Genomic DNA, 27,056 nt, shown 5'->3' with positions numbered 1-27,056 from the left:
GTCCTAACTTGTCCAGGAAGTCTCTAAGGTGGCACCCAAGCTAACTTAGACTCTGTCCACCTAATCCTTTTAGACTACAAAAGCGAGCAAACATACGTTCTAGGTCTTCAAAACTCGAGTCAGATTGAATGTTATCAAAAGTCAAATTATCATCCGTTACTCCTTTTGCATGGTCATACGTCATTATTAGGCAGTCCACTGGCGTTCCATCATGTAGTCATGTTAGAATGAACATGTATAGATGACCCAAATTAAAGTCCAAGATAAACGGAATGTAGACGGTAGCTAGTCACATAACATGTACAAATAGAAACGAGGATCGCCCTAGATTCAGAAGAATACCCAGAATGGAATCCTCGTGTGAAACGATCGCTAGCAGGCCATGGACAAAAACTCCCGTCTCCATCTGTGGAAAAAAGATTGGAGTAAGAACTTAGGGGTTCTTAATAAGGTGGAGTTGTTTGTTAAGTTTCTTAATTCTTTGTTATTACTAGACAACAGTATAAAGCAAAGAATACAAGACAATAACACACAGAAAATATAGAGAATAGAATACAAAAAAGAAAGCATACATTCATACAACAAGCATAATAAAAAATATGCGCAACCAAGTACGATGCATGTCTGTCCTATACAGGACACGAGTTCACGTGTCAGTTTATACCATACAACTTGACATTACCTAAGAATTAGTCCTATATATGGTTTTCCAATTGCATCAATGCGTGCATACGTGTCGATGTGGTTAAGATACTATTCTTCATGACAACAGGCAATCGTCACAAAGATTGATGCCATAATATACGTATAATGGGAAACAGTGATCTTCAATCTGTGGGAGTCCCCGAGATCATTAATTAATCAATTCGTAGGATTTTCCAAAATCAATAATCATTCAGTTTGTGGGTACTCCCCGCATTTAACCAATCAACAGTCCGTAGATTTTTCCAAGATCAATGATCATTCAATCCGTGAGTACTCTCTGCATTTAGCATTTAATCAATCCACACCCTGAGCAAGCGGGACAGAACTCTCATCCTTGCCAATTGACTACTTAATCATTCAGTTTTCCGTTGTCATAAGATATTTTATTCTTTCTTTAATTCTTTTAACATCTTACTAAATCATAGTACTCTTCTCATACCTCTCCATATGTGTTTTATACAGAAGATTATGAGATTCTGAGCTTTAAAATTATCTTTCTAAAACTTTTAGAAAAAATTATCATTTTGTTCCTAATCTTTCCATTTTCTTCCTCTACTATTATTAATAAAATAATAATATCTTAATATTTTATTATTAAAACTCATTTAATAATATTTTATCTTTAAATTTTTAGAAAATTACAAATTGGCCCAAAACTTTTAACTATTTATATTTTGACCTTAAAATTTTTAATAATTATATTTTTGTCCCAACATTCTTACATAATTATCAAAATATCCTTACATATTTTTATAATGACTAAAATACCTCCACACTTTTTATAAAATTTTCATTTTGTCCCTGATTTTTCATTAATATCCAAAATATCCCTAAACTTGTAAAATTACCTTTTTATCCTTAATCTTTTAACTAATTACTATCATATCCTCCAAGTGACTCAACTGCTGGTGTCTTGAACACCAAGAAACCAAACAACCTTCATGATTTCTTCATGATTTTTTATTTGATCTTTAGCAAGTTTTTCAAATTTTTCGATAACCAATTTTTCTTAACTTTCAATATCATTTTCTAGCCACCAAACCACCTCAAATTCATCAAGATTCAAGCTTGGAGTTGGAATAGTTCAGTTTTCATGCTCTTCCATGAAACCAAATTGTCAAGCATATAAATCATCAAAGTTTCATAAAAAATCAAACATATAAACATCCAATTTCAAGTATCAAACATCAGTTCAACATTCACACATCAAGAACACAATTAACCGTTTATAATTTAGCCAAACCTTATCTCTTGTTGTAGCCCTAAAAAACAATTACACTTGGGAGGTTTCTAGCTCACTTTTTCACCTAGTTTTCAATCAAAACAAACTTTAAAACCATGATGCACACAAAAACTAAACCTACTTCAGAATATTAGAAAGGATTCCCTCATCTCTCTCTTGCTGAAATTGAAGATTACTTGGTTCATAAGGCACCTAGACAAGAGATGTAAAGAGAAAATATCAAAAACAACAAGTTAAACATGGCTCTTCATGGATGAAACTTTCATGAGGAAAGAACAACCACTATACCTTGATTTACTCCATGAAAATTGGTATGGGTGTGTAGAGAAAAAAAAGAGAAAAACACTTTAATCGGTTTAGATTTTTTGTGGGAGTTTTAGATTTCAAGAAAACTGAGTTTGAAGGCTAAGTGTTCATGAAAGTTTTCATAATTTTCTTTCATGAGTTTTGGCCAAGGAGGAAGAAGAAGGAAGCTGGTGGTGTTAAATGAAGATGAGGCCGTGGCATTATGGTGCTTAGTCACCTAGTTTGTTAGTTAAAATATCTTTTAGGAGATCATTACTAAAGCTAGATGTATTAGAACAAAGTAATAGTACATCTTGAGATAAACATATGAATTACTAGTATAAATGACACTAATAATATGATAATCATGAGGATAGAAGATTTATGATGAAGCATTATCATATCTAAGTTCATTAGAGAGTGCCGGTAGATTTTAGACCCGGTTATTATATTATTATTTATTTTTTTCTGCATATTTAAAATTAGCTCGTTAAGCGGAGTCTAACCGTATACTCAGATTTTTGAAATTTCTAATTGAAGTGGCTTGAAAATGCAATTTTTCGCTAGTTTAGTAGCTAATGACATGACGAGGTGCTTGATGATACAGTGCATGTGCAGTAGAAGTGCCTGCTTCACTGAACGTTCCAGAAAATTTCGTTTCACTGAAAACTATGTCATTACATTCTACTCTCCTTAACAAAAAATTTTGCCCTCAAAATTTAACGTACACAAAAGAAGTTGTAGTAACATCTATCACAAATAAATTTATAGTGTAGTACTCACCTCGAGTGAAAGAACTGGGTCTATTGGTATTTCCAGTAGTCATGGTAAACACTCTTCCTTGGTGTTGGGAACCAGAAGACTCATCTGCCATCTTCTTTCGGCAGTCTCTTACCAGATGCCTTTCCTTTTGCAGTAATAACATGATTTTGTACCGTATCGATAGGGACTACTACCATGGTCTTTTCTACACCTTGAGCATACCGAAATGCCCCGAGTTTGCTGAGGTCGGCCTCTTTCTTATCCCGGATTATAGTTATTATTGTTGCTATTGTTACAAGTGAGAAAGTCACCATCCCGTTGATTTTTATTTTGGCATTGAAACTGACCAATGGCTTTAAAGTTGTCACCTTGAGGGGGTAAATCCTAAATAAAGTCTATTCTTAAGGCCTCCCTACGTTTTTCTCGAGCTATCGCCAGTTTCTTCGAACATTCTTTCACCAGTTGACTTTTATTCACTAATTCAGCAAAGTTCCTTATCTCTAGCGGAACAACAGAATTTATCAGTTTTTCTCGGTGTCTCCCTTCAAGCTTCAGATACTTTCATTCCTCAAAGTTCGCTGGGTTCCCTTGACAAATCTTGGAGAAACAACACAAGTCATCAAATTTCTGAGTATATTCAATAACCGACACACTTTCCTCCCTCAACTGCATTAGTTCCATCTCTTTGGCATCACACACTGTCTTAGGGAAATATTTCTTATAGAATTCTTCCTTAAAAAATTTCCAAGGAATCTCACCTTCATCCTGTTGCAGCAGTCGCTGTATCTCTTGCCACTAGTACTCAGCCTTTCTTTCTAGCATGTAAGTTGCAAACTTCACATGCTGTTCTTCTGAAACATGTTGTGCCCGCAATGATCGCTCAGTGCCTCGGAACTAGTTGTCAGCTTTAATTGCAACAATAGTCCCCTTGAACTTTGATGGATTCACTTTCAAAAAAGTAGCAAGGGGCATAGGTCTATCAGGATGCACCAACTCATCATCCCATTCACGTTATTCTCTCCATTCCTGTTACCATTCCTCGCTCCGTGATGATCAACTGCACTAGCAGCAACAATCGCTGCCTCACGCACAGCTTCAGCCATAGTGTTCATTATGTCCATAAAGGTTTCTCTTCCATCGTCTGGTCGCCACTGGGAGTTGCTCCCCGAGCGCTCTGCCTCCGTGAACTCATCGTGGTCCTGTTCACACAAAACAAATATTATTAAGGTGATCAATTTTAATACTTTAAGTTAAGTGTGAACATTCTCAAAATGAATAAACAAAGACGATCATGCAACACATATCACAGGGATATCCTATCAGCATAAGACACACAATAGAGCATCCAGGGAAGCATAATTCAGTCCACTCCTGATGAGCAAAAATTTAAACTCACAGATACTGTCAAGTGCACCGGATCACTCAAGTAATCCCACGATGAGTGGATATCATTTTCACGAGGATTAAAGGCTTGAGCAAGCAAATATCATATTAAATACCTAATTAGATTAAAAGAACTTGGATTGAAGAGGGTAAGATTGAGTCTTGCTGAGACCTTTAGAATTTGAATGCTTGCGGACAGAGAACTTGAGTGTTGATTTGAGAAAAGACAGTGATGGTGAGAGCCAAGGGTTTCGGAGATGTTTATGCACTTAGAGAAATCAAATCTTGTGGTACTTATCTTGACGTATGCAATGATCTTTCATGATAAATCTTTAGTAACTGATTTCCAATTCTTTGGTTCTTCAGTTTCTCAATAAATCAATTAGTTGCCAGTTAATTAATTAAAGAGATTAAGCATAAAAACCAAGATTGTGAGAACCGGACCGGCCAATAAATCGGTAAGGCTACTAATTTACTGGTTCATTGGTTCGATCGGAGTTCAACTGGTTTAATTAAATATTAAATAAAATTATTAAAAAACCTATATATAATTTCAAATATATAAATTCAACCTATAATCTTTCATCAATAGAGCTGAGATGCTTTGAGTTTCATACTTTTCTAAGACCAAAAGAAATAACTTGATAATTAATTACTTATTAATTCCAAGAACTCCTCCAATGACTCCCAATAGTATTGCTACTAGTATGTCGCCGGCACTGTATGTTACCTTGGAAGAACCAACATCATACATTATCAGACCACCTTCTCCGAATAAGCCGCATTTCCTGGTGGCGCAAAGCTGAATTGCAGCTGTTAAAACAATAGCAACTACTGTTGTGGTGAAAAATGTCCTTCACCAAAGAGCACTCCTCCACCTAAAGAAAAAGAAAGAAAATGATGAGTTTTCAGGCTATGCTATGTAACATCTTTGTTTGCTACTCTTTTTACACATTGATGATCAAAGCAACGTAAACTCTTGCATCTAGTTAACATCTTATTGAGAATGTTAGAAAAATTGGATTGGTAAGTAAGTTTTTCTTTCACTCAATATCAAATTTACAAGCTATAGATAGTATGAGATTGAGAGAGTAAGAATGAATAGTCTAAGCAGAAATAGATAGATACCATGAAGTTGCCTCTTCAAGGGCAAAGAGGACACCACCTACCGATGCGCAAAAGGCAGCAGCAGCACCATCAGCCACACCACAGATCATAATCAACAAATTATTCCAAAATCATAATAATAAAAAGGTTTAATTACTCTGTTGGTCTCTATAGTTTCACAAAATTTTCAATTAGGTCCCTGCACCAAATTTTTTTTCAATTAGGTCCCTCTTAGTAGTAATTGGCTTCATTATATAGGGACCCAACTAAAAAAAAAATTGGTGCAGGGAGTCAAATAAAAGGAAAAAAAGTGTAGGGACTCAATTGAAAAACAAATTTGGTGTAGGGACCTAATTAAAAGGAAAAAAAAGTATAAGGACCTAATTGAAATTTTCGCAAAATTATAGGAACCAATAGAGTAATTAAACCTAATAAAAAAATAACAACTCAGAATTATTATAATCAACAAAAACAAAATAAAAAAAACAAAAACAGCAACTCACAATCGTTACAATTAACAAAATAAAAAAAGAATGCAATAGCAACAAAAGTTCTGTCCTGGCAATCCTATAACATTCCTTGAAAATAAGGTTATGCTCATAGTGGAGTTCCTACGTGGCGTTTTTCATATTGCTCTGGCTTTGTCCGCCACAGTCTAGTGATATTTTGAATTTTGAATTCAAAATAAATTTGGAGAAAAAAAATCATTCCCATTATTTACGTTCTCTCTCCATTAGGTATCTCCCCTTTTCTCTCTTCATACTCTTCTTTGATCTTTTTTCTTCTTCTTCATCTTTAGTTCCTCCTCTTTTTTCACTTCATCTTCTCCGTTCACTTTAGTTCCTCTTCTTATTCTTCTTATTGTTCTAATCTAAGTTGGAAGTGGATATTATAGAGTTTGTGATAGAGCGGATGTGGAGGATTTGACGCTGTTCGTGATGGCTCCAAGCTTCAGGGGATTTGTCGTTGTTGAGGCAACCCAATCCGGGGTGGTTGATTTATGGTAGTGGTTGCGGTGGTTGCTATTTTGGTGGTGGATGATGGTATGGTTTTGGTGGTGGTCGCAGCCAATGCAAGGGATGTCGTCTTTGTCGCTGATGCTGTGGTGATGGATACAGAGGACAAAGCAGCGGGAGAATGCTGGTCAGTAAATAAAGTTCTCTGTGGCTGGGATATCGGGAATCCAACACTCTAACATTGAAAGGAAGATCATGAAACTGATTTTAAAAAGGTATTTTATTGTCTTAGTGAATTCTTAATTCTTTTGGTATTTTTGTCAATTATTACAAAAGACTGAATGTTTCACCTTTCACTCATTTAAACTATAAAGCAGTCTAACATTGTTACACCTTGCACCCTCGAAGAGATAAATTCAATTTCTCAAAAATTTTAGTGGAAGAATAGAACCATCAAGATAATAAATTGATCCTCTTTTATTTTCAGTTACAGTTGATATGTATATTGAGGATAATTTATCCTTAAAATTTTAACAGTAATTTTTATTTATGAAAATTGAAATCTGAATTCCTACACATTCATTTTTCTTTTATGAAAATATCATGATGGCCCTACTGCTAGGTTCTAAAGATATTGGGAAAACTATGTTGCTTTCTAATATTTGCAGAAAAAGTTGACTGTGATTTGTTTTGAATTTTTCTCCTATATAATTAGTTATTATCTCTAACGTGTGTAAATATTAGTTTGTTCGAATTGGTAGCTATTTTGAGAGGTAGAAAATATTTTTATTGAGTTATCTGTGATTTTATGAGCAGTGTTTATTGTATTCATGAACTAAATGAATTTATTGCTGGAGAGAATCGTTTGATTTTGTAATGAGGGAGCAACAATCTATTTTAATTTTGTAACTATGTTACTAACAATTTATATATACATATTTGTTGGTTTATTTGTTCTTGATTTATTGATAAAACTTATATATTTGCAATATGAATACAAGTTATTTTTGTCACCGTTTCTTTTCACATGATTATATTATGCATTCTATCATAGTTTTTTCTTGATGTACATGTATATTTAAATACCCAACTTTTCGTTAATATTTTAATAATTGTCAACAATTTTGTTTTGTTCAATTTTGGTAAGCAAATAGCATAATCAACATTGTTTCTCATTTTTTAAGCATGCTATATTTCAGTGAAACAACCTCAAAATTAACAGTTGGGATATGGTAATCCAACACTCTAACATTGAAATGAAGATCTTAAAACTGATTTTAAAAAGATATTTTATTATCTATGTGAATTTTTAATGCTTTTTTTTCTTTTTTTTTTTTGTCAATTATTGCAAAAGACTGAATGTTTCACCTTTCACTCATTTAAACTATAAAGCATTTTGAGATAGTTACACCTTGCACCCTCCAAGAGATAAATTCAAATTCTGAAAAAATTACAGTGGAATAATTGAACCATCAAGGTAATAAATTGATCCTCTTTTATTTTCAGTTACATTTGATGTGTATAATGATGACCATTTATCCTTTAATATTTTAACAGTAATCTTGATTTATGAAAATTGAAATCTGAATCACTACACATTCATTTTTCTTTTATGAAAATATCAGGATGGCCCTCCTACTAAGTTCTAAAGATATTGGAAAAATTATATTGCTTTCTAATATTTGCAGAGAAACTTGACTATGATTTTTTTTTTATTTTTTCTCCTATATAATTAGTTATTACCTCTAACGTGTGTAAATATTAGTTTGTCCGAATTGGTAGCTATTTTGAGAGGTAGAAAATATTTTTATTGAGTTATCTATGATATTATGAGCAGTGTTTATTGTACTCATGAACTAAATGAATTTATTGCTGGAGAGAATCCTTTGATTTTGTAATGATGGAGCAACAATCTGTTGTAATTTTGTAACTATATGACGGGCAAAAAATTGCCGATTAAGAAATTTATAATAAGAACAGCGTTGCAAGTACAGTTCTTAACCGATGAAAACTCCGCTTATCAATTTAAAAAGAGTTGTCACAATTTAAGAATAAAATACTGGGAGTAGAATTCCCAGGTTGTCTCCCAACGAGTTGACAAAAGAGTGCTATTTTATTGGTTGGGAATTTTCTGAGAAATTTTAGAGTTGGAGAACAGAAAATAAATGATTATAAATTAAAGCAATAAAAATTAACAAGATGTTTTCTGTAATTGAAATAAAGAAGCCTTGACCAGGAAAAGATCAATCGGAAGTTCTATCCTTGTTGAATTTTTCCAAGTGTAATAATAAGAGGTTGTTGTTTTTACTTAGTTAACCTTTACCGAATAAAGGAAAGTCAACTAATTAAGCCAACTCTAATTCACAAGTCCTAATCCTCTCTTATGGAAGGATTAGCGTTAGTGATTAGAGAGTTAGCCAACAACTTCCAATTGCAATTTAACACTTGAGTATTCCAATTCAAGGGTCTCCTACTAATCAACCCCAAGGTCAAGTTAAGAGCCTACTCCATTGACATGGATGCCAATTTTGTAGACATGTAAAGGGAAAAGAGAAGAGACATGGTAACTAAAATTAAATTAATAAAAGCTAATTTTGAAATAATAAATTAAGGAAAGATGATGCTCAAGCCAACAATGAAATTAAATGTAAAAATACTTCTTGCATTAATAAATTCCAAAATCAAAGATATCCATATGTAACTCTGAACAGGGTAAATGGGTGATAAAAGAGTAAGGAAATAAGGAAACAAACTAGAATGATAGAAACTTCAACGGAGGTAGTGACTCTTCTCAACATCCAAATCAAAAGCACAAAACTAGAAATCTATGAATATGAAGAACCCTAGAGGAAGTAGTATTTTTCTCTCAGATTCAAAACTAAAAACTAAAAACTGTGTAAAAGTGAATGTGTGTTGAGTCTCTGCTTGTCACCTGGCTCTAGTATGTGTTTCTGAGCTGAAAACTGGGTCCAAACTCAGCCCAAAATTGCCCCCAGCGTCTTCTACGATTTCTGCACGTGGCGCACGTCAAGCGTACGCGTCGATGGTCCTCTTCGCGTGTCACCCGTATGCGTCGCCATGCAATTTCGCTTGTCACGCGTACGCGTCAGGTACGCGTACGCGTCGCTGTGAAAAGCTTCAAGTCACGTGCACGCGTGAGTCATGCGTGCGCGTCGATCCTCGCTGGTTGTCTCCTTTATTTCTTGTGTTCCTTCCATTTTTTTGCAAGCTTCCTCTCCATCCTCTAAGCCATTCCTGCCCTATATAGCCTGAAAACACTTAACTCACAGATAACGGCATCGAATGGTATATAGAGGATTAAAGATACACAATTTAAAGGCTTAGGAAGCAAGTTTTCAATAATAGAACAAAATTGGGAAGGATTTGTAAAATCATGCAAATAGTATGAATAAGTATGCAAAGAATTGATAAAAACTACTCAAATTAGCACAAGATAAACCATAAAATAGTGGTTTATCACTATACTGCTAACAATTTATATATACATATTTATTGGTTCATTTATTCTTGATTTATTGATATAACTTATATATCTGCAATATAAATACAAGTTATTTATGTCCCAGTTTCTTTTCACATGATTATATTATGCATTCTATCATAGTTATCTATGTGAATTTTTAATGCTTTTTTTCTTTTTTTTGTCAATTATTGCAAAAGACTGAATGTTTCACCTTTCACTCATTTAAACTATAAAGCAGTCTAACATTGTTACACCTTGCATCCTCCAAGAGATAAATTCAATTTCTCAAAAATTTTAGTGGAAGAATAGAACCATCAAGATAATAAATTGATCCTCTTTTATTTTCAGCTACAATTGATATGTATACTGCGGATAATTTATCCTTTAATTTTTAACAGTAATTTTTATTTATGAAAACTGAAATCTGAATCCCTACACATTCATTTTTCTTTTATGAAAATATCAGGATGGCCCTACTGCCAAGTTCTAAAGATATTGGAAAAACTATGTTGCTTTCTAATATTTGCAGAAAAAGTTGACTGTGATTTGTTTTGATTTTTTCTCCTATATAATTAGTTATTACCTCTAACGTGTGTAAATATTAGTTTGTCCGAATTGGTAGCTATTTTGAGAGGTAGAAAATATTTTTATTGAGTTATCTGTTATATTATGAGCAGTGTTTATTGTACTCATGAATTCAATGAATTTATTACTGGAGAGAATTCTTTGATTTCGTAATGATGGAGCAACAATCTATTGTAATTTTGTAACTATACTGCTAACAATTTATATATACATATTTATTGGTTTATTTATTCTTGATTTATTGATATAACTTATATATCTGCAATATAAATACAAGTTATTTATGTCCCAGTTTCTTTTCACTTAATTATATTATGCATTATATCATAGTTTTTTTAATTGATGTGCATGTATATTTAAATACCCACCTTTCCATCAATATTTTAATAATTGTCAACAATTTTGTTTTGTTCAATTTTGGTAAGAAAATAGCATAATCAACATTGTTTCTCATTTTTTAAGCATGCTGTTTTTCAGTTAGCTCATACAATTGTAAAGTTAAATAGTTAATACATTTTCTATTCAACAATCATACTCTTAAAATTGCAATAACATTATTTAAACCTGTATCCAATTGTTTTCTACATTCCCGTGCATAGCATGGGCTAATTCCTGGATTTATCTGATAGTCAAATCTTTTAGTTAATTGGTTTAATAATGATCCATAGAGAGATTGACCAATTTAAAACACAAATTATACAATTCATTTATAATTGATTTGTGTATAGACAATTTCATTACCAACTTCTTTTATGATTAGTATAATTGATGTTGTTGTTTCAATGGTATTTTTAGTCTATTGGATTCTTTAGATATTTATGAACTTATTTTTAGATATTTCTATTATTTGACAATTTTGTTCACAATTTTAGTTAACAATTATTCTATAATAATGTGTTTATTATAATTTATTGGCATTCGTAATCTTAACTTATATGTTGTTGCAAAATTTTCAAGAGTAAAGTTAGATGACTTTATTCTTATAATTCAATTTAAACAAGATGCCCATTTTTAATAAAATTAGATAACTTTGTCCATCTTTTTATTGCAAGACTTCATTCAATGATAATACTTACATATCACATATTTGTTTTTGTATGTGCCGTGCCTTAACTTTTTTTCCCGAAGCAACACAGAACCTGGCACCTACACGTTTGCATAGGAAGTTATGATTCCATTTCACAATTTCTAATCAATAATTGTTTGTTGCTTAAGTTCATTATTATATTACTGACATTTTTATGCTTTATTTCTTTGACTTTTTTCCTTGGCCAAACCTACAAATTATCCCATTTGGTTACTATTACACGCAAGTTATTATAAAGCTGAACCCAAACAGATATATCCAAATAATTAATCATTTCATGGTTTGTGAAATGAGTTATCTACAATGAATAGTTGTATGTATATATAATCAATGAAATCTATTCCTTCTTATAACCTACTCTCATTTGCCACTTCCCATTAACAATGCTTTCCTCCACGTTTAATGATCAGGGCCGTTTCTTCTACATGGAAATTAACCCCGATATGGTTAGTTATGAATCGTTATATCATTGCTTTTCTTTCGATTGTTTCATTTAGTTTATTATTTGTTTTTCCCTCTCATTTAAATTCTCATTATTTACTTTCCATATTAATTTCAGGATATCGGTGAAATCCCATCTATCTTCTTCAAGAAGTACAAAGATTTTTACCTAATGAATTAGTGTTCTATGACTTAGCTGGTAATGAGATTGAAGTTGCCATCGAGAAGGGTCACCGAACTGGCATTATTGTTAGTGGCTACAACAACTTTGCATTGTTATATGATTTGAAAGAAGGTGGTTGGTTGCAAGTTTACTACGTTGGTATGGATAAGTTTCTCACCATCGAAGTAAAAGACCATAACATGGTTGAAAAGCAGCCCTGTTTTCCCCCTGTGAAGCTTCCTCTGGACATAAAACCTTCAGTTGTTGTTGAGGAAGTTATAGACCTTTGTGACGAATCTTTACAAGATAACCATTTTTTTGAACCATTGTTAAAGTCTCCAACTCCCTCATCATGTAAGAAAATCTCTAATGATTGGCTAAACAAATCACCTACTGCAGAATTTCAATTTGGTCAGTTTTTTTACCTACAGAATCTATTCAATGATATTAATGTTGTTCAACCCAGCATGGATTTTAAATTACTCGACACCTTCAATGATTATACTGATCCATGCTTCGACCCTATTCTATATCAATCTGATCCTGATCCTATCAAACAAGTTCTTTCACTAACTGAATGTACTTCACCTAAGAATAACACCTCTAATCATTATGAAAGTCAGACTTTTGGTTTTCCTATAAGTATGTTTGATACTTCTCAACTCAATCTTAATACAAGTATTTCTGAGAAAGACCAGTCCATACGTTTATCGCCCGTTTTATCCAATTACTCTATTGAAGTAATATCTCAACCCGGTTCTCCTAATAATTGACAAGTATATTCAATTGAGAAATCCGTGTCTGATTATCAGGCAACACATTATTTAATGGTAAAGTTTCTTTTCCTTAGTTTTGCCGTTTGCTATTATTTGTTTCATGGTTAAAATTATTTACTCCATTTCCTCTTAATTCTATTCAGTTGTTGCCTTCAAAATTTGCTTCTGTGGCATTCCCTTCCAGACTTTCATTTGTCAATGTACGACAACCAACTGGACCATCGTTCATAATGGGTCTTCAATGGAGGGGTTCTACTTCATCGGAGGTATTTCTTGCTCGAGGATGGCGTAGATTCTGCCTTCAACATGGAATAGTGCAAAGGAGTGTGGTCAAGTTTACCGTCCCTGTTGATGATGAGAAATCCATGACTTTAGAAGTTTTGAGAATTTAGTATTTATTAGGAGTTTTATTCGCCATATTACCGTGTTGATCCTTTTGGTTACTAATTATAATATAGATTTCTTTATAATATCTTTATTGGATCTTCTATTTATATATGTAATGGATCTAATATATTTGATCATAGTGATTTTCAAATTTTCATATTTTGAGTTGCATGGTTTCAATGATATAAATTTATGTTTTTAAATCCGTCTCTGTTATTTGATTGATGTCAACACATATTACAATTTACTGTAATCCAATCCAGGATCATGACGAAAAACTTCCCATTGCACTGTTGCTTCTTATTCATGCATGTAATCTAATTTAATGTTATAATAAAAATAAAAGTGCTAGAACATAAGATAAAAGAGGTGGCCATTTCAGCTAATATTAATAGTTTCACTCCACACAACATAATTACTAATGAGCAAGTTAAATAAGTTGTAATTTTTTTTCACACGAATTTTGTAGAGTATAGATTTTATATTAGATACATATTGAAATTAGTGGAAAATCAACAAATTAAAGCTTAATCTGATAAGAGTAACTAGGTGTACTTTAATTTAGAAGCATTCTTTTGTTCTTCTCCGTACAAGGACATGAACTTGAACATGGTGTTGAATTGTTGATATATATATATATAAAGTCACTTTCGTGAAGGGTGTGAAGGGTAAGGGAGTGGGTTACACTTTGTTTTCGACTAAAAATTGCACTGTTGCTTGGATTAATCACTTACCCCCTTTTATCTCATCTCAATCTCACATTAGGTCATATAGGTGTGTGTTAGGTTCACTGATCACTTCCATTCTCATTCTTTTTCATACCTATTAACACCAAAAAGTAAACTAAAATTTTTTAAATAACAATCCTATATATTCAGTAAATATTATTATTTTTTATTAGTATTTAAATAATAATAATTTGTATTTATATTTATAAAAATTTTATACATAAAAAATATATAATTTATATTTATATTTATTAAAATTGTACATATATAAATTAATATAATTTTTAAAATTTTTATATATAAATTAATAAAATTTATTTATTAAAGATAATATAATATTTATATTAATCTATACGGTTAACTTTTCCTCTTTTCTTAGTCTCTCTTCTTCCCCATGACATATAATCCATCTCAATAATTGCATCACTAATCAAGCAGTGCCTAAAGTTTCTTTCTTTTCTTGCTTCTCTAGCAACATAATTTAGAAAAGTTTAATGGTGGGAGCTCCCAAATTAATAACCTTATTGGAGAAGTGTTCAACTTTGAAACAAGCAAATGAGATCCATGCTCACTATAATTCACCAACTATTATGGCATTATTTTTTTATGTGAACTTAGTTACATCTGGCACTTATAATTTCATGTGCAACCTTTTTCTTTGACAATGTCAATTTCGTTACACTAAGTTACATTGATATGTCCTATTTTTCTTGCAGCAAGTTATCATACCTGTTTACAACAATCAATAACCTAATAAACTAATATTTTTTAAAAATGCATTGATTTCTTTTACAAGACTTTAGTTATTATTCTTCATGTTATATATATGAAACTTATTCCATCTGTTCTACCACACCAAGAACTCTACTCATCCCTTCCCTAACCGAATAAACCTTATATCTTTTCCTATTCTCCTTAACTAATTTTAAGCAATGTCCTCACATTTCAAATTAATCAAGGATATTGAGGCTGCTAATGAAAGCCAAAACTATATGTTAAAAGTAAGAATTATGAAGCTATAGACGATCTCTCCCAAAGAACAGAAATTTCAAAAGTCCATGTTGGAGATGGCAGCAATGGATGAAGTGGTAATGTTATTTTTTGCAAGATATTCTACTAATAAAACTAATTTAATTACTGTGCTGCTTCAACTTAATTTTAAATTAGCTTATATGTGTAGGGTGATCGTATCCAATGCTCAATTAGGAGTCCTCACAGAAGGTTTTTTGAAGGTGATTTATCTGAAGGTAAGATTTACATGGTATCAAATTCTCAGTTGCTTTAAATGATCAGAAATATAAACCAGCAAATCATTCGCACCGGATTTATTTCAAGAGAGAAACTCAGCTTAGGGTTGTACTAGATATCAACCTCTGGTGCGCAAAAATTGTGATTACACTTTGATTATGTAAAATTCATCGCTCTTTCTTTCCCTGGTAATGGCGCCAAAAACATGATGCCAATACCATGGTTCACAACTTCGCACAACTAACCAGCAAGTGCACTGGGTCGTCCAAGTAATACCTTACGTGAGTAAGGGTCGAATCCCACGGAGATTGTTGGTATGAAGCAAGCTATGGTCACCTTGTAAATCTCAGTCAGGCGGATATCAAATGGTTATGTAGTTTTCAAAAATAATTAATAAAATAGGGATAGAAATACTTATGTAAATCATTGGTGAGAATTTCAGATAAGTGAATAGAGATGCTTTCGTTCCTCTGAACCTCTGCTTTCCTACTGTCTTCATCCAATCAGTCTTACTCCTTTCCATGGCTGGCTTTATGTAGCATCACCATTGTCAATGGCTACTTTCGGTCTTCTCTCGGGAAAATGATCCAAATGCCCTGTCACGGCACGGTTAATCGTCTGGAGGCATCACCCTTGTCAATGGTCACATCCTATCCTCTCAGTGAAAGTGGTCAACGCACCCTGTCACGGCACGGCTATTCATCTGTCGGTTCTCGATCATGCTGGAATAGGATTTACTATCCTTTTGCGTCTGTCACTACGCCCAGCAATCGCGAGTTTGAAGCTCGTCACAGTCATTCAATCATTGAATCCTACTCGGAATATCACAGACAAGGTTTAGACTTTCCGGATTCTCTTGAATGCCGCCATCATTCTAGCTTACACCACGAAGATCCCAATATCTCGGACTCGGTCCCCTGTATTTGTAATCTAAGAGATACTCGTTCAATCGAAGGTAGAACGGAAGTGGTTGTCAGGCACGTGTTCATAAGGAATGATGATGATTGTCACGTTCATCACATTCAGGTTGAAGTGCGAATGAATATCTTAGAAGCGAAATAAGATGAATTGAATAGAAAAACAGTAGTACTTTGCATTAATCTTTGAGGAACAGCAGAGCTCCACACCTTAATCTATGGAGTGTAGAAACTCTACCATTGAAAATACATAAGTGATAATGGAGTTCATTGGTCTCGGCCCTAGAGGGGAACCGGAGTAACCAAGACTGTGAATACAATGATAAAAAGTTCTATTTATAATAAACTAGTCACTAGGGTTTACAGAAGTAAGTAATTGATGCATAAATCCACTTCCGGGGCCCGCTAGGTGTGTTCTTGGGCTGAGCTTAAGTGTTACACGTGTAGAGGTCATTCCTGGAGTTGAACGCCAGTTTTGGTACCAGTTTGGGCGTTGAACTCCACTTTGCAACTTGTTTCTGGCGCTGGACGCCAGAATTGGGCAGAGAGCTGGCGTTGAACGCCAGTTTGCGTCGTCTAAACCTAAGCAAAGTATGGACTATTATATATTGCTGGAAAGCCCTGGATGTCTAATTTCCAACGCAATTGGAAGCGCGCCATTTTGAGTTCTGTAGCTCCAGAAAATCCATTTTGAGTGCAGGGAGGTCAGAATCCAACAGCATCAGCAGTCCTTCTTCAACCTCTGAATCTGATTTTTGCTCAAGTCCATCAATTTCAGCCAGAAAATATCTGAAATCACAGAAAAACACACAAACTCATAGTAAAGTCCAGAAATGTGAATTTAACATAAAAACTAATGAAAACATCCCTAAAAGTAACTAGATCCTACTAAAAACATACTAAAAACAATGCCAAAAAGCGTATAAATTATCCGCTCATCACAACACCAAACTTAAATTATTGCTTGTCCCCAAGCAACTGAGAATCAAATAGGATAAAAGAAGAGAATATACTATAAATTCTAAACTATCAATGAAACATAGCTTCAATCATATGAGTGGGACTTATAACTTTTTGCCTCTTGAATAGTTTTGGCATCTCACTTTATCCATTGAAGTTCAGAATGATTGGCTTCTATAGGAACTTAGAGTTTAGATAGTGTTATTGAATCTCCTAGTTCAGTATGATGATTCTTGAACACAGCTTCTTTATGAGTCTTGGCCGTGGCCCTAAGCACTTTATTTTCCAGTATTACCACCGGATACATAAATGCCACAGACACATAATTGGGTGAACCTTTTCAGATTGTGACTCAGCTTTGCTAAAGTTCCCAATTAGAGGTGTCCAGGGTTCTTAAGCACACTCTTTTTTTTGCTTTGGACCTTGACTTTAACCGCTCAGTCTCAAGTTTTCACTTGACACCTACACGCCACAAGCACATGGTTAGGGACAGCTTGGTTTAGCCGCTTAGACCAGGATTTTATTCCTTTAGGCCCTCCTATCCACTGATGCTCAAAGCCTTGAGATTCTTTTTATTTGCCCTTGCCTTTTGGTTTTAAGGGTTATTGGCTTTTTCTGCTTGCTTTTTCTTTTTTTTTTTTCTATTTTTTTCGCCTATTTTTTTTTCTGCAAGCTTTGTTTTTGCTGCTTTTTCTTGCTTCAAGAATCATTTTTATGATTTTTCAGATTATCAAATAACATGTTTCCTAGTCATCATTCTTTCAAGAGCCAACATATTTAACATTCTTAAACAATAACTTCAAAGGACATATGCACTGTTCAAGCATTCATTCAGAAAACAAGAAGCATTGTCACCACATCAATATAATTAAGCGAAGTTCAAGGATAAATTCGAAACTCATGTACTTCTTGTTCTTTTGAATTAAAACATTTTTCATTTAAGAGAGGTGATGGATTCATAGGACATTCATAACTTTAAGACATAGTTACTAATTACTAATGATCATGTAATGAAGACACAAACATAGATAAGCACATAACATAGAAAACGAAAAAAAGAAGAAATAAGAACAAGGAATGAATCCACCTTAGTGATGGTGGCATTTCCTTCTTGAGGAACCAATGATGTCCTTGAGCTCTTCTATGTCTCTTCCTTGTCTTTGTTGTTCCTCCCTCATTGCTTTTTGGTCTTCTCTAATTTCATGAAGGATGATGGAGTGCTCTTGCTGTTCCACCCTTAGTTGTCCCATATTGGAACTCAATTCTCCTAGGGAGGTGTTTATTTGCTCCCAATAGTTTTGTGGAGGAAAATGCATTTGAGGCATCTCCGGGATCTCATGGTGATGAGCTTCATACGCCTCTTGAGCTCCATGAATGGGCTCTCTTGCTTGCTCCATCTTTTTCTTAGTGATGGGCTTGTCCTCTTTAATGAGGATATCTCCCTCTATGTCAACCCCAGCCGAATTGCATAGGTGGAAAATGAGGTGAGAAAAGGCTAATCTTGCCATAGTGGAGGACTTGTCAGCCACCTTGTAGAGTTCTTGAGGTATAATCTCATGAACTTCCACCTCTTCTCTAATCTTTTGCTCACCTTCGAGCAAGAGAAGAAAGAATAGATGATGATGAAGAAGAAATGGAGGAGGGGGAGAAGGGGTTGTGTTTCGGCCAAGAAGGGTATAGAGGGTTGTGTTGTGTGAAAATGAGGGAGAATGGAAGGCTTTATATAGGGAAGGGAGGGGGGTGAGGTTTCGGCCATATAGGGTGGGTGTGGGTGGGAAAGTGATTTTGAATTTTGAAGGTAGGTGGAGTTTATGAGGTAGGTTTATGGGGAAGAGTGGATGGATGTGAGTGGTGAAGAGGTGATGGGGAAGAGAGATTGAGGTGATTGGTGAAGGGTTTTGGGGAAGAGTGTTTATGGGATTGTGTGAAAGAGGGGTGAGAAGAAGTGAGTGGAGGTAGGTGGGGATCCTGTGGGGTCCACAGATCCTGAGATGATCCTGTGGGGTCCACAGATCCTGAGGTGTTCAAGGATTTACAACCTTGCACCAAAGTAGGCATGTAAAATGCCCTTGCACACAACTCTGGGCGTTCAGCGCCAGGTTGGTGCCTATTTTGGGCGTTCAACGCCCATTTGTTGCCCATTTCTGGCGTTGAACGCCAGAACCATGTTTGTTCTGGGCGTTCAGTGCCAGCTCCTCTCCAGGGTGCAATTCTGGCGTTCAGCACCCAGATGATGCCCATTTTGGGCGTTCAGCGCCCAGATACTGCCCATTTTGGGCGTTCAGCGCCAGAACCATGCTCTGTTCTGGCGTTGAACGCCGGGCAGATGCTTCCTCCAGGGTGTGATTTTTCTTCTGCTGTTTTTGATTCCGTTTTCAAAATTTTTTATTTATTTTGTGACTCCACATGATCATGAACCTATAAAGACATATAACCAAGAAAAATATAGTTAGATAAAAATTGGGTTGCCTCCCAACAAGCGCTTCTTTAATGTCAATAGCTTGACAGTGGGCTCTCATGGAGCCTCACAGATGTGCAGAGCTTTGTTGAGACTCTCCATGGGAAAAGCATGAGCTTGTAGACTTCAGGATCTACTCCATTAGTCTTAATAGTGTCACATATCTGCAAGAATTCAGTTAAGAACTGAAAGGGATCTTCAGATGGAAGTCCATGAAACTTGCAGTTTTGCTGCATCAGAGAAACTAGCTGAGGTTTCAGCTCAAAGTTGTTTGCTCCAATGGCAGGAATGGAGATGCTTCTTCCATGTAAATTGGAATTAGGTGCAGTAAAGTCACCAAGCATTCTCCTTACATTATTATTATTTTCGGCTGCCATCTCCTCTTCCTGTTCGAAAATTTCTGAAAGATTCTCTCTGGATTGTTGTAATTTAGCTTCTCTTAGTTTTCTTTTCAGAGTCCTTTCAGGTTCTGGATCTGCTTCAACAAGAATGTTCTTGTCCTTGCTTCTGCTCATATGAAAAAGAGAGAACAGAAAAATAATAATAATAATAGGGGTCCTTTTTACCACAGTATAGAGCTCCCAATGTGAGTAGAAGAAGAGAAGAAGAAGAAATTCGAACACAAATGGAAGAGGGGGTTCGAATTTGGGTGGGATGAAGTGTTAGTAGATGAATAAATAAATAGAAGGAGATGAGAGAGAAGGGGAATTTTCGAAAATAATTTTTGAAAAAGAGTTAGTGATTTTTGAAATTAGTTTTTAAAAAAGGTTAGTAATTTTCGAAAATTAATTTTGAAAAGGGTTAATGGTTTTTCGAAAATTCAAATAAAAAATAAAAAATAAAATAATTAGTTTAATTAAAAAGAAATTTTGAAAAAGGGGGAGATATTTTCGAAAATTAGAGAGAGAGAGTTAGTTAGGTGGTTTTGAAAAAGATAGAAACAAACAAAAAGTTAGTTAGTTAGTTAGAACAAATTTTGAAAAGATAAGGAGTTAGGAAGTTAGAGAAGATATTTTGAAATCAGGTTTTTGAAAAAGATATGATAAGAAGATATTTTTGAAAAGATATGATAGAAATTAGTTTTTGAAAAAAAAAATTTGATTTTTAAAATCACAATTAATGACTTGATTCACAAGAAATCACAAGATATGATTCTAGAACTCAAAGTTTGTATCTTTCTTAACAAGCAAGTAACAAACTTGAAATTTTTGAATCAAAACATTAATTGTTATTGTTATTTTTGAAAATTTGATATAAAAATAAGAAAAGGATTTTTGAAAAAAATATTTTTAAAATTTTCGAAAATAACTAAGAAAAATGGAAAAGATTTGATTTTTGAAAAAGATTTTGAAAAAGATAAGATTTTCAAATTGAAAATTTGATTTGACTCATAAGAAACAACTTGATTTTTAAAAATTTTTGAAAAAGTCAACTCAATTTTCGAATTTGATGAGAGAAAAAGGGAAATATATTTTTTTTTATTTTTGAATTTTGAATGATGAGAGAGAAAAACATGAAAATGATGCAATGCATGAGATTTTTATATCAAAACAATGAATGCATGCAAGAATGCTATGAATGTCAAGATGAACACCAAGAACACTATGAAGAACATGATGAACATCAAGAACACATTTTTGAAAAATTTTTAATGCAAAGAAAACATGCAAGACACCAAACATAGAATTCTTTAATGCTTAGACATAAAGAATTCATGAATGCATATGAAAAACAAGAAAAGACACAAAACATGCAAATGCAAAGATCAAACAAGAAGACTTACCAAGAACAACTTGAAGATCATGAAGAACACTATGAATGCATGATTTTTTTCGAAAAATGCAAGATGCACATGCAATTGACACCAAACTTATAACATGACTCAAGACTCAAACAAGAACACAAAAAATATTTTTGATTTTTATGATTTTCTAATTTTTTTGTATTTTTTTCGAAAATTATTTGAAAAACAAAAATAAGGATTTCGAAATCTTTAATATGAATTCCAGGAATCTTGTGCTCTTCAGTCTAAAGCTCCAATCAAAGGGTCAGACATGGCTTAATAGCCATTCAAGCTTTAGAATGGATTTACATCCATTGAGGTGATTAGTTGAAGACCAATCCCAAAGGGGTTTGGGTATGGCTTTTCAGCTAGATAGGATTCAACATGTTACCATGAAACTCTAGAATTCATTCTTGAAAGTTTTGAAGCCATAGAATAATTTATTTTTGAAAACATTTTTATTTTAAAATTTTTTTTTCGAAAACAGATGAGAAAATTTTTGAAAGATTTTTGAAAAATTTTTTGAAAAGAAAACAAAAAGAAAATTACCTAATCTGAGCAACAAAATGAACCGTCAGTTGTCCAAACTCGAACAATCCCCGGCAATGGCGCCAAAAACTTGGTGCGCAGAAATTGTGATTACACTTTGATTATGTAAAATTCATCGCTCTTTCTTTCCCCGGCAACGGCGCCAAAAACTTGGTGTGCAAAAATTGTGATTACACTTTGATTATGTAAAATTCATCGCTCTTTCTTTCCCTGGTAATGGCGCCAAAAACATGATGCCAATACCATGGTTCACAACTTCGCACAACTAACCAGCAAGTGCACTGGGTCGTCCAAGTAATACCTTACGTGAGTAAGGGTCGGATCCCACGGAGATTGTTGGTATGAAGCAAGCTATGGTCACCTTGTAAATCTCAGTCAGGCAGATATCAAATGGTTATGTAGTTTTCGAAAATAATTAATAAAATAGGGATAGAAATACATATGTAAATCATTGGTGAGAATTTCAGATAAGCAAATAGAGATGCTTTCGTTCCTCTGAACCTCTGCTTTCCTGCTGTCTTCATCCAATCAGTCTTACTCTTTTCCATGGCTGGCTTTATGTAATGCGTCACCATTGTCAATGGCTACTTTCGGTCTTCTCTCGGGAAAATGATCCAAATGCCCTGTCACAGCACGGCTAATCGTCTGGAGGCATCACCCTTGTCAATGGTCACATCCTATCCTCTCAGTGAAAGTGGTCAACGCACCCTGTCACGGCACGGCTATTCATCTGTCGGTTCTCGATCATGCTGGAATAGGATTTACTATCCTTTTGCGTCTGTCACTATGCCCAGCAATCGCGAGTTTGAAGCTCGTCACAGTCATTCAATCATTGAATCTTACTCAGAATACCACAGACAAGGTTTAGACTTTCCGGATTCTCTTGAATGCCGCCATCATTCTAGCTTACACCACGAAGATCCCAATATCTCGGACTCGGTCCCCTGTATTAGTAATCTAAGAGATACTCGTTCAATCGAAGGTAGAACGGAAGTGGTTGTCAGGCACGCGTTCATAAGGAATGATGATGATTGTCACGTTCATCACATTCAGGTTGAAGTGCGAATGAATATCTTAGAAGCGAAATAAGATGAATTGAATAGAAAAACAGTAGTACTTTGCATTAATCTTTGAGGAAAGAGCAGAGCTCCACACCTTAATCTATGGAGTGTAGAAACTCTACCGTTGAAAATACATAAGTGATAATGGAGTTCATTGGTCTCGGCCCCAGAGGGGAACCGGAGTAACCAAGACTGTGAACACAATGATAAAAAGTTCTATTTATAATAAACTAGTCACTAGGGTTTACAGAAGTAAGTAATTGATGCATAAATCCACTTCCGGGGCCCGCTTGGTGTGTGCTTGGGCTGAGCTTAAGTGTTACACGTGTAGAGGTCATTCCTGGAGTTGAACGCCAGTTTTGGTGCCAGTTTGGGCGTTGAACTCCACTTTGTAACTTGTTTCTGGCGCTGGACGCCAGAATTGGGCAGAGAGCTGGCGTTGAACGCCAGTTTGCGTCGTCTAAACTTGAGCAAAGTATGGATTATTATATATTGCTAGAAAGCCCTGGATGTCTACTTTTCAATGCAATTGAAAGCGCGCCATTTTGAGTTTTGTAGCTCCAGAAAATCCATTTTGAGTGCAGGGAGGTCAGAATCCAACAGCATCAGCAGTCCTTCTTCAACCTCTGAATCTGATTTTTGCTCAAGTCCCTCAATTTCAGCCAGAAAATACCTGAAATCACAGAAAAATACACAAACTCATAGTAAAGTCCAGAAATGTGAATTTAACATAAAAACTAATGAAAACATCCCTAAAAGTAACTAGATCCTACTAAAAACATACTAAAAACAATGCCAAAAAGCGTATAAATTATCCGCTCATCAACCTCCCTACCAATGTCTTTCGTTTTGTTTCCAATGAGCTTATTCTTAACCATAGTAATGCTCAATCGCATCTTATTCGTACGTGTTTCTACATAGTTTAGTTATTCATATTTTTTCATTCTTAAACGCACAAAATCTCAAATTTATATTAACTCTTTAAAGATGTTATGGGACTGCTCACTGCTAAAGGAGATATTAATGATTTCTCAAGAAATGGAAAGAAATCAATCTACATCGTGGTCGAGCTAGATGACATGGAGTAAATAATCACGTTCTCAATATTTTTTAATATATCGTGTACATAGTATATTATATTCCAATCACCTTCGAAGTTTTTTTTCTACTTCTAATATTGGTTAATGTACGGTTTTTTCCTAGGGGACATGACAAGATCAGGTGCACCCTATGGGAGGAATTTGTTACAAAATTGGTCAAACATATTGAGAAACAGAAAACCTCTGAGTATATTATCATTATGCAGTTTGCAAAATTCAACATGTTCAAAGGTAGAGAATTACAATCATATAGTTAATCAATACTAGAATTAAGAATCATTCTTTCCTAACCATATTCATTTATCATTAAACAGGGACTTTGGGTATATCAAATACCAATTATAATTCCATTCTTTATATCAATCTTGACTTTCAAGAGGTTAAGGATTTCAGAAAAAGGTTATGCCATTCAATATTTTTATGCTATTTACGTACAATATTTATCTTGCTACATTAGTTTAAATAATTAACATTTTAATAATTTTATTACAGAATTATAATGTTCGGAGTCCCTTTTTCAAATCAGTTGAGCAAAATTGCTGCAGATCCTGCCTACAATCTTGAAGATGATCTCCTTAACCAATCCACATATAAGCCTATATGCGAGCTGAAAGAGTTATTTGAGGTTTCATTTTATATTATATACATAATTTAATTTTTTTTATTAATAACTTTTCTGATTATTTTGTTTATTAGGATGGTTCATTTGTTACTATTGGAACTATTGTTGCCCTCGATTCAAATAATGGTTGGTGGTATAAGGGATGTAAACAATGTTTTCATTCACTAAAAGAAGCTGATAATTCTTATCATTGTACTATTTGTGATACTTTTCCAACCTCTCATACTCCAAGGTAAAATGCAGTAATAAATTATTTAATAATTTTATATTTATGTACAAAGTATTTGATCACTAAATTACCTAATTTTCAAATTTTTGAACTTAAAAATCGTTCTTTAAAAAAATCAGGTATAGCATTAATTTAAGGGTTGCCGATGACACGAACACAACATCATTTATTATATATGACAAGGAAGCAACTAAATTCTTTGGATCTACTGCTTCTGAACTTAGGCTTGCTCAGTTAACCAGGGTACTATTTTATGTCATGTGTCAAAAATACGCAATATAGTGCAATACTCTTTTTTTTTCTTTTGTTAATTCAACATATTATTAATCATATTTTCTTTTATCGCAGGGTGGGATAAATGAGAAATATCCCATTGAGTTGGACTCCTTTAAGAATAAGAAGTTCTTATTCAAGGTTTCTGTTAAGATTGAAGATATTAATTCCTTCCAACCATGCAAGATAATAGTCATAAAGATATGTGGAGAGATTTCTATTATTTTTGCCTTTGTGGACAAGTATAACATATACGATGTACATATTTATATTTTTGTATAATTATTATTATTATTGATTATTGATACTTATGAGTTCAAAATTTTTTTTTAAATGCAATAGAAAAACCTTGGTTCTGAGAATTCTGAACTTATGAGCATCCAAACTGGTTCAACTTATACTATTAAGGTGCACTAATTTTTCTTATGAAATATTTTTGGACTGTTTTTGTTAATTACTTTTTATTAATTATTTTATTTTTTATCCAGGGATCTTCTTCTTCATCTGCAGAGATTTTGGGTGATGATAATAATGACTCATTCACAACACCAAAGAACGGATTAATTCCTACTGGATTGTCAGAAAAGTTGATTGATCTGTATCCTGCTAATGTCTCATCATCCAAGTGTAGAAAAGTTATTATTGATGAAGAGGGAATGGTTGAAAAACTTCATGAAGATTAGTGAATTTATAAGCATGTAACATTTGGTCATATAGCCAAGGGGTTTGAAGTATGGTCCGAAAAAATTTCATTACGTTTAGCTTTGAATTAAAATAATGACTGGTTTAACACGTTAAATCAGTCTCTTTAGTTTTATGACTGTGTTTGTTATTTTTATCTTATCACGTGTTTATCCTTTGTTTCATATCTGTATCTTTTTTTATGTTTTTTAATTATTATGTACCAAATAATATGTGTGATCTATGATTTGCATAAAGTTTGTCTATATTATTTAACTCCTAAGAATGATATCTTTTTTTATGATCTATGTTTTATCACGAGTTCTGTTAAATTTAGTATGTGTTTCTCAATATTCAATACACATGAGTATATGCCTTCACGGCAGCTACGGTAATTATTATTAGCCAATTTCTTTTAGCATATAAAGTTTAATATCATAATAATAAGTAATAAGTATCTCACTTTCAATACAAATGTTACATTTTTTAAACTACGAAGAATATTTAGTATTTTCTTATCCTTTAATTATTTTTTGATTGTTATCTTTCAACCAACCATAAAACCATTGATTTATTCTTATAAGTTCTTCATGTAAGAATTTTTAATACGTATGTCTTTCGGTGTTTAAAATTTTTGCCATCACACTATTTTATAAATATACTACTTATATTAAGTAATTACCTGATTCATTAGAAATAATATGACCATTCTTATCACTTGGTAATAATAAATTTAATTTTCCACATTTACACTTCATCGGAATTTCAACAATTCATATTATAATAAAATTACAATAAAAAATTTAATAAAAAAATTAAAATATGAAAGAAAAAATAAATTAAAGGTGATAAAAAAATTATGGAGAAAACCAACAATGACCAGCTATAATATCTTCTTATAACTAAAGTTTATTTCTTATTCCTTTGACATGTCTGAAATTAATGATAACTTTGTATAAACTACATATCTAAAATTAATGATAACTCTGTATAAACTGTTTATACCTGCTTTTTTTTTTCTGATCACGTTCAGGACCTACACATCTTTTCATGCATTTTTTTCTACTTTATTCTTCTCAAATA

At 33.5% G+C, this 27,056-nt stretch overlaps 1 protein-coding gene and 1 long non-coding RNA gene across 2 annotated transcripts; both read left to right on the top strand.

Annotated features, from left to right (window-relative positions):
* LOC107619779 lies at nt 6,101-13,468 on the top strand. The gene is made up of 4 exons (XR_001615788.2): nt 6,101-6,716; nt 12,008-12,043; nt 12,157-13,031; nt 13,121-13,468. It is a non-coding gene; the product is annotated as an uncharacterized LOC107619779 (long non-coding RNA).
* LOC110266823 lies at nt 24,061-25,975 on the top strand. The gene is made up of 9 exons (XM_021111852.1): nt 24,061-24,152; nt 24,272-24,399; nt 24,483-24,567; nt 24,661-24,793; nt 24,865-25,022; nt 25,139-25,262; nt 25,368-25,550; nt 25,635-25,700; nt 25,781-25,975. Exons 1-9 carry the CDS (start codon nt 24,061-24,063, stop codon nt 25,973-25,975), a joined length of 1,164 nt encoding a protein of 387 aa, XP_020967511.1.

This window comes from Arachis ipaensis, chromosome B09, assembly GCF_000816755.2.
Source record: "Arachis ipaensis cultivar K30076 chromosome B09, Araip1.1, whole genome shotgun sequence".
NCBI classification, from domain to species: Eukaryota; Viridiplantae; Streptophyta; class Magnoliopsida; order Fabales; family Fabaceae; genus Arachis; species Arachis ipaensis.
The sequence above is the reverse complement of the archived record's forward strand: the minus strand, read 5'-3'. Positions and strand labels throughout refer to the sequence as shown.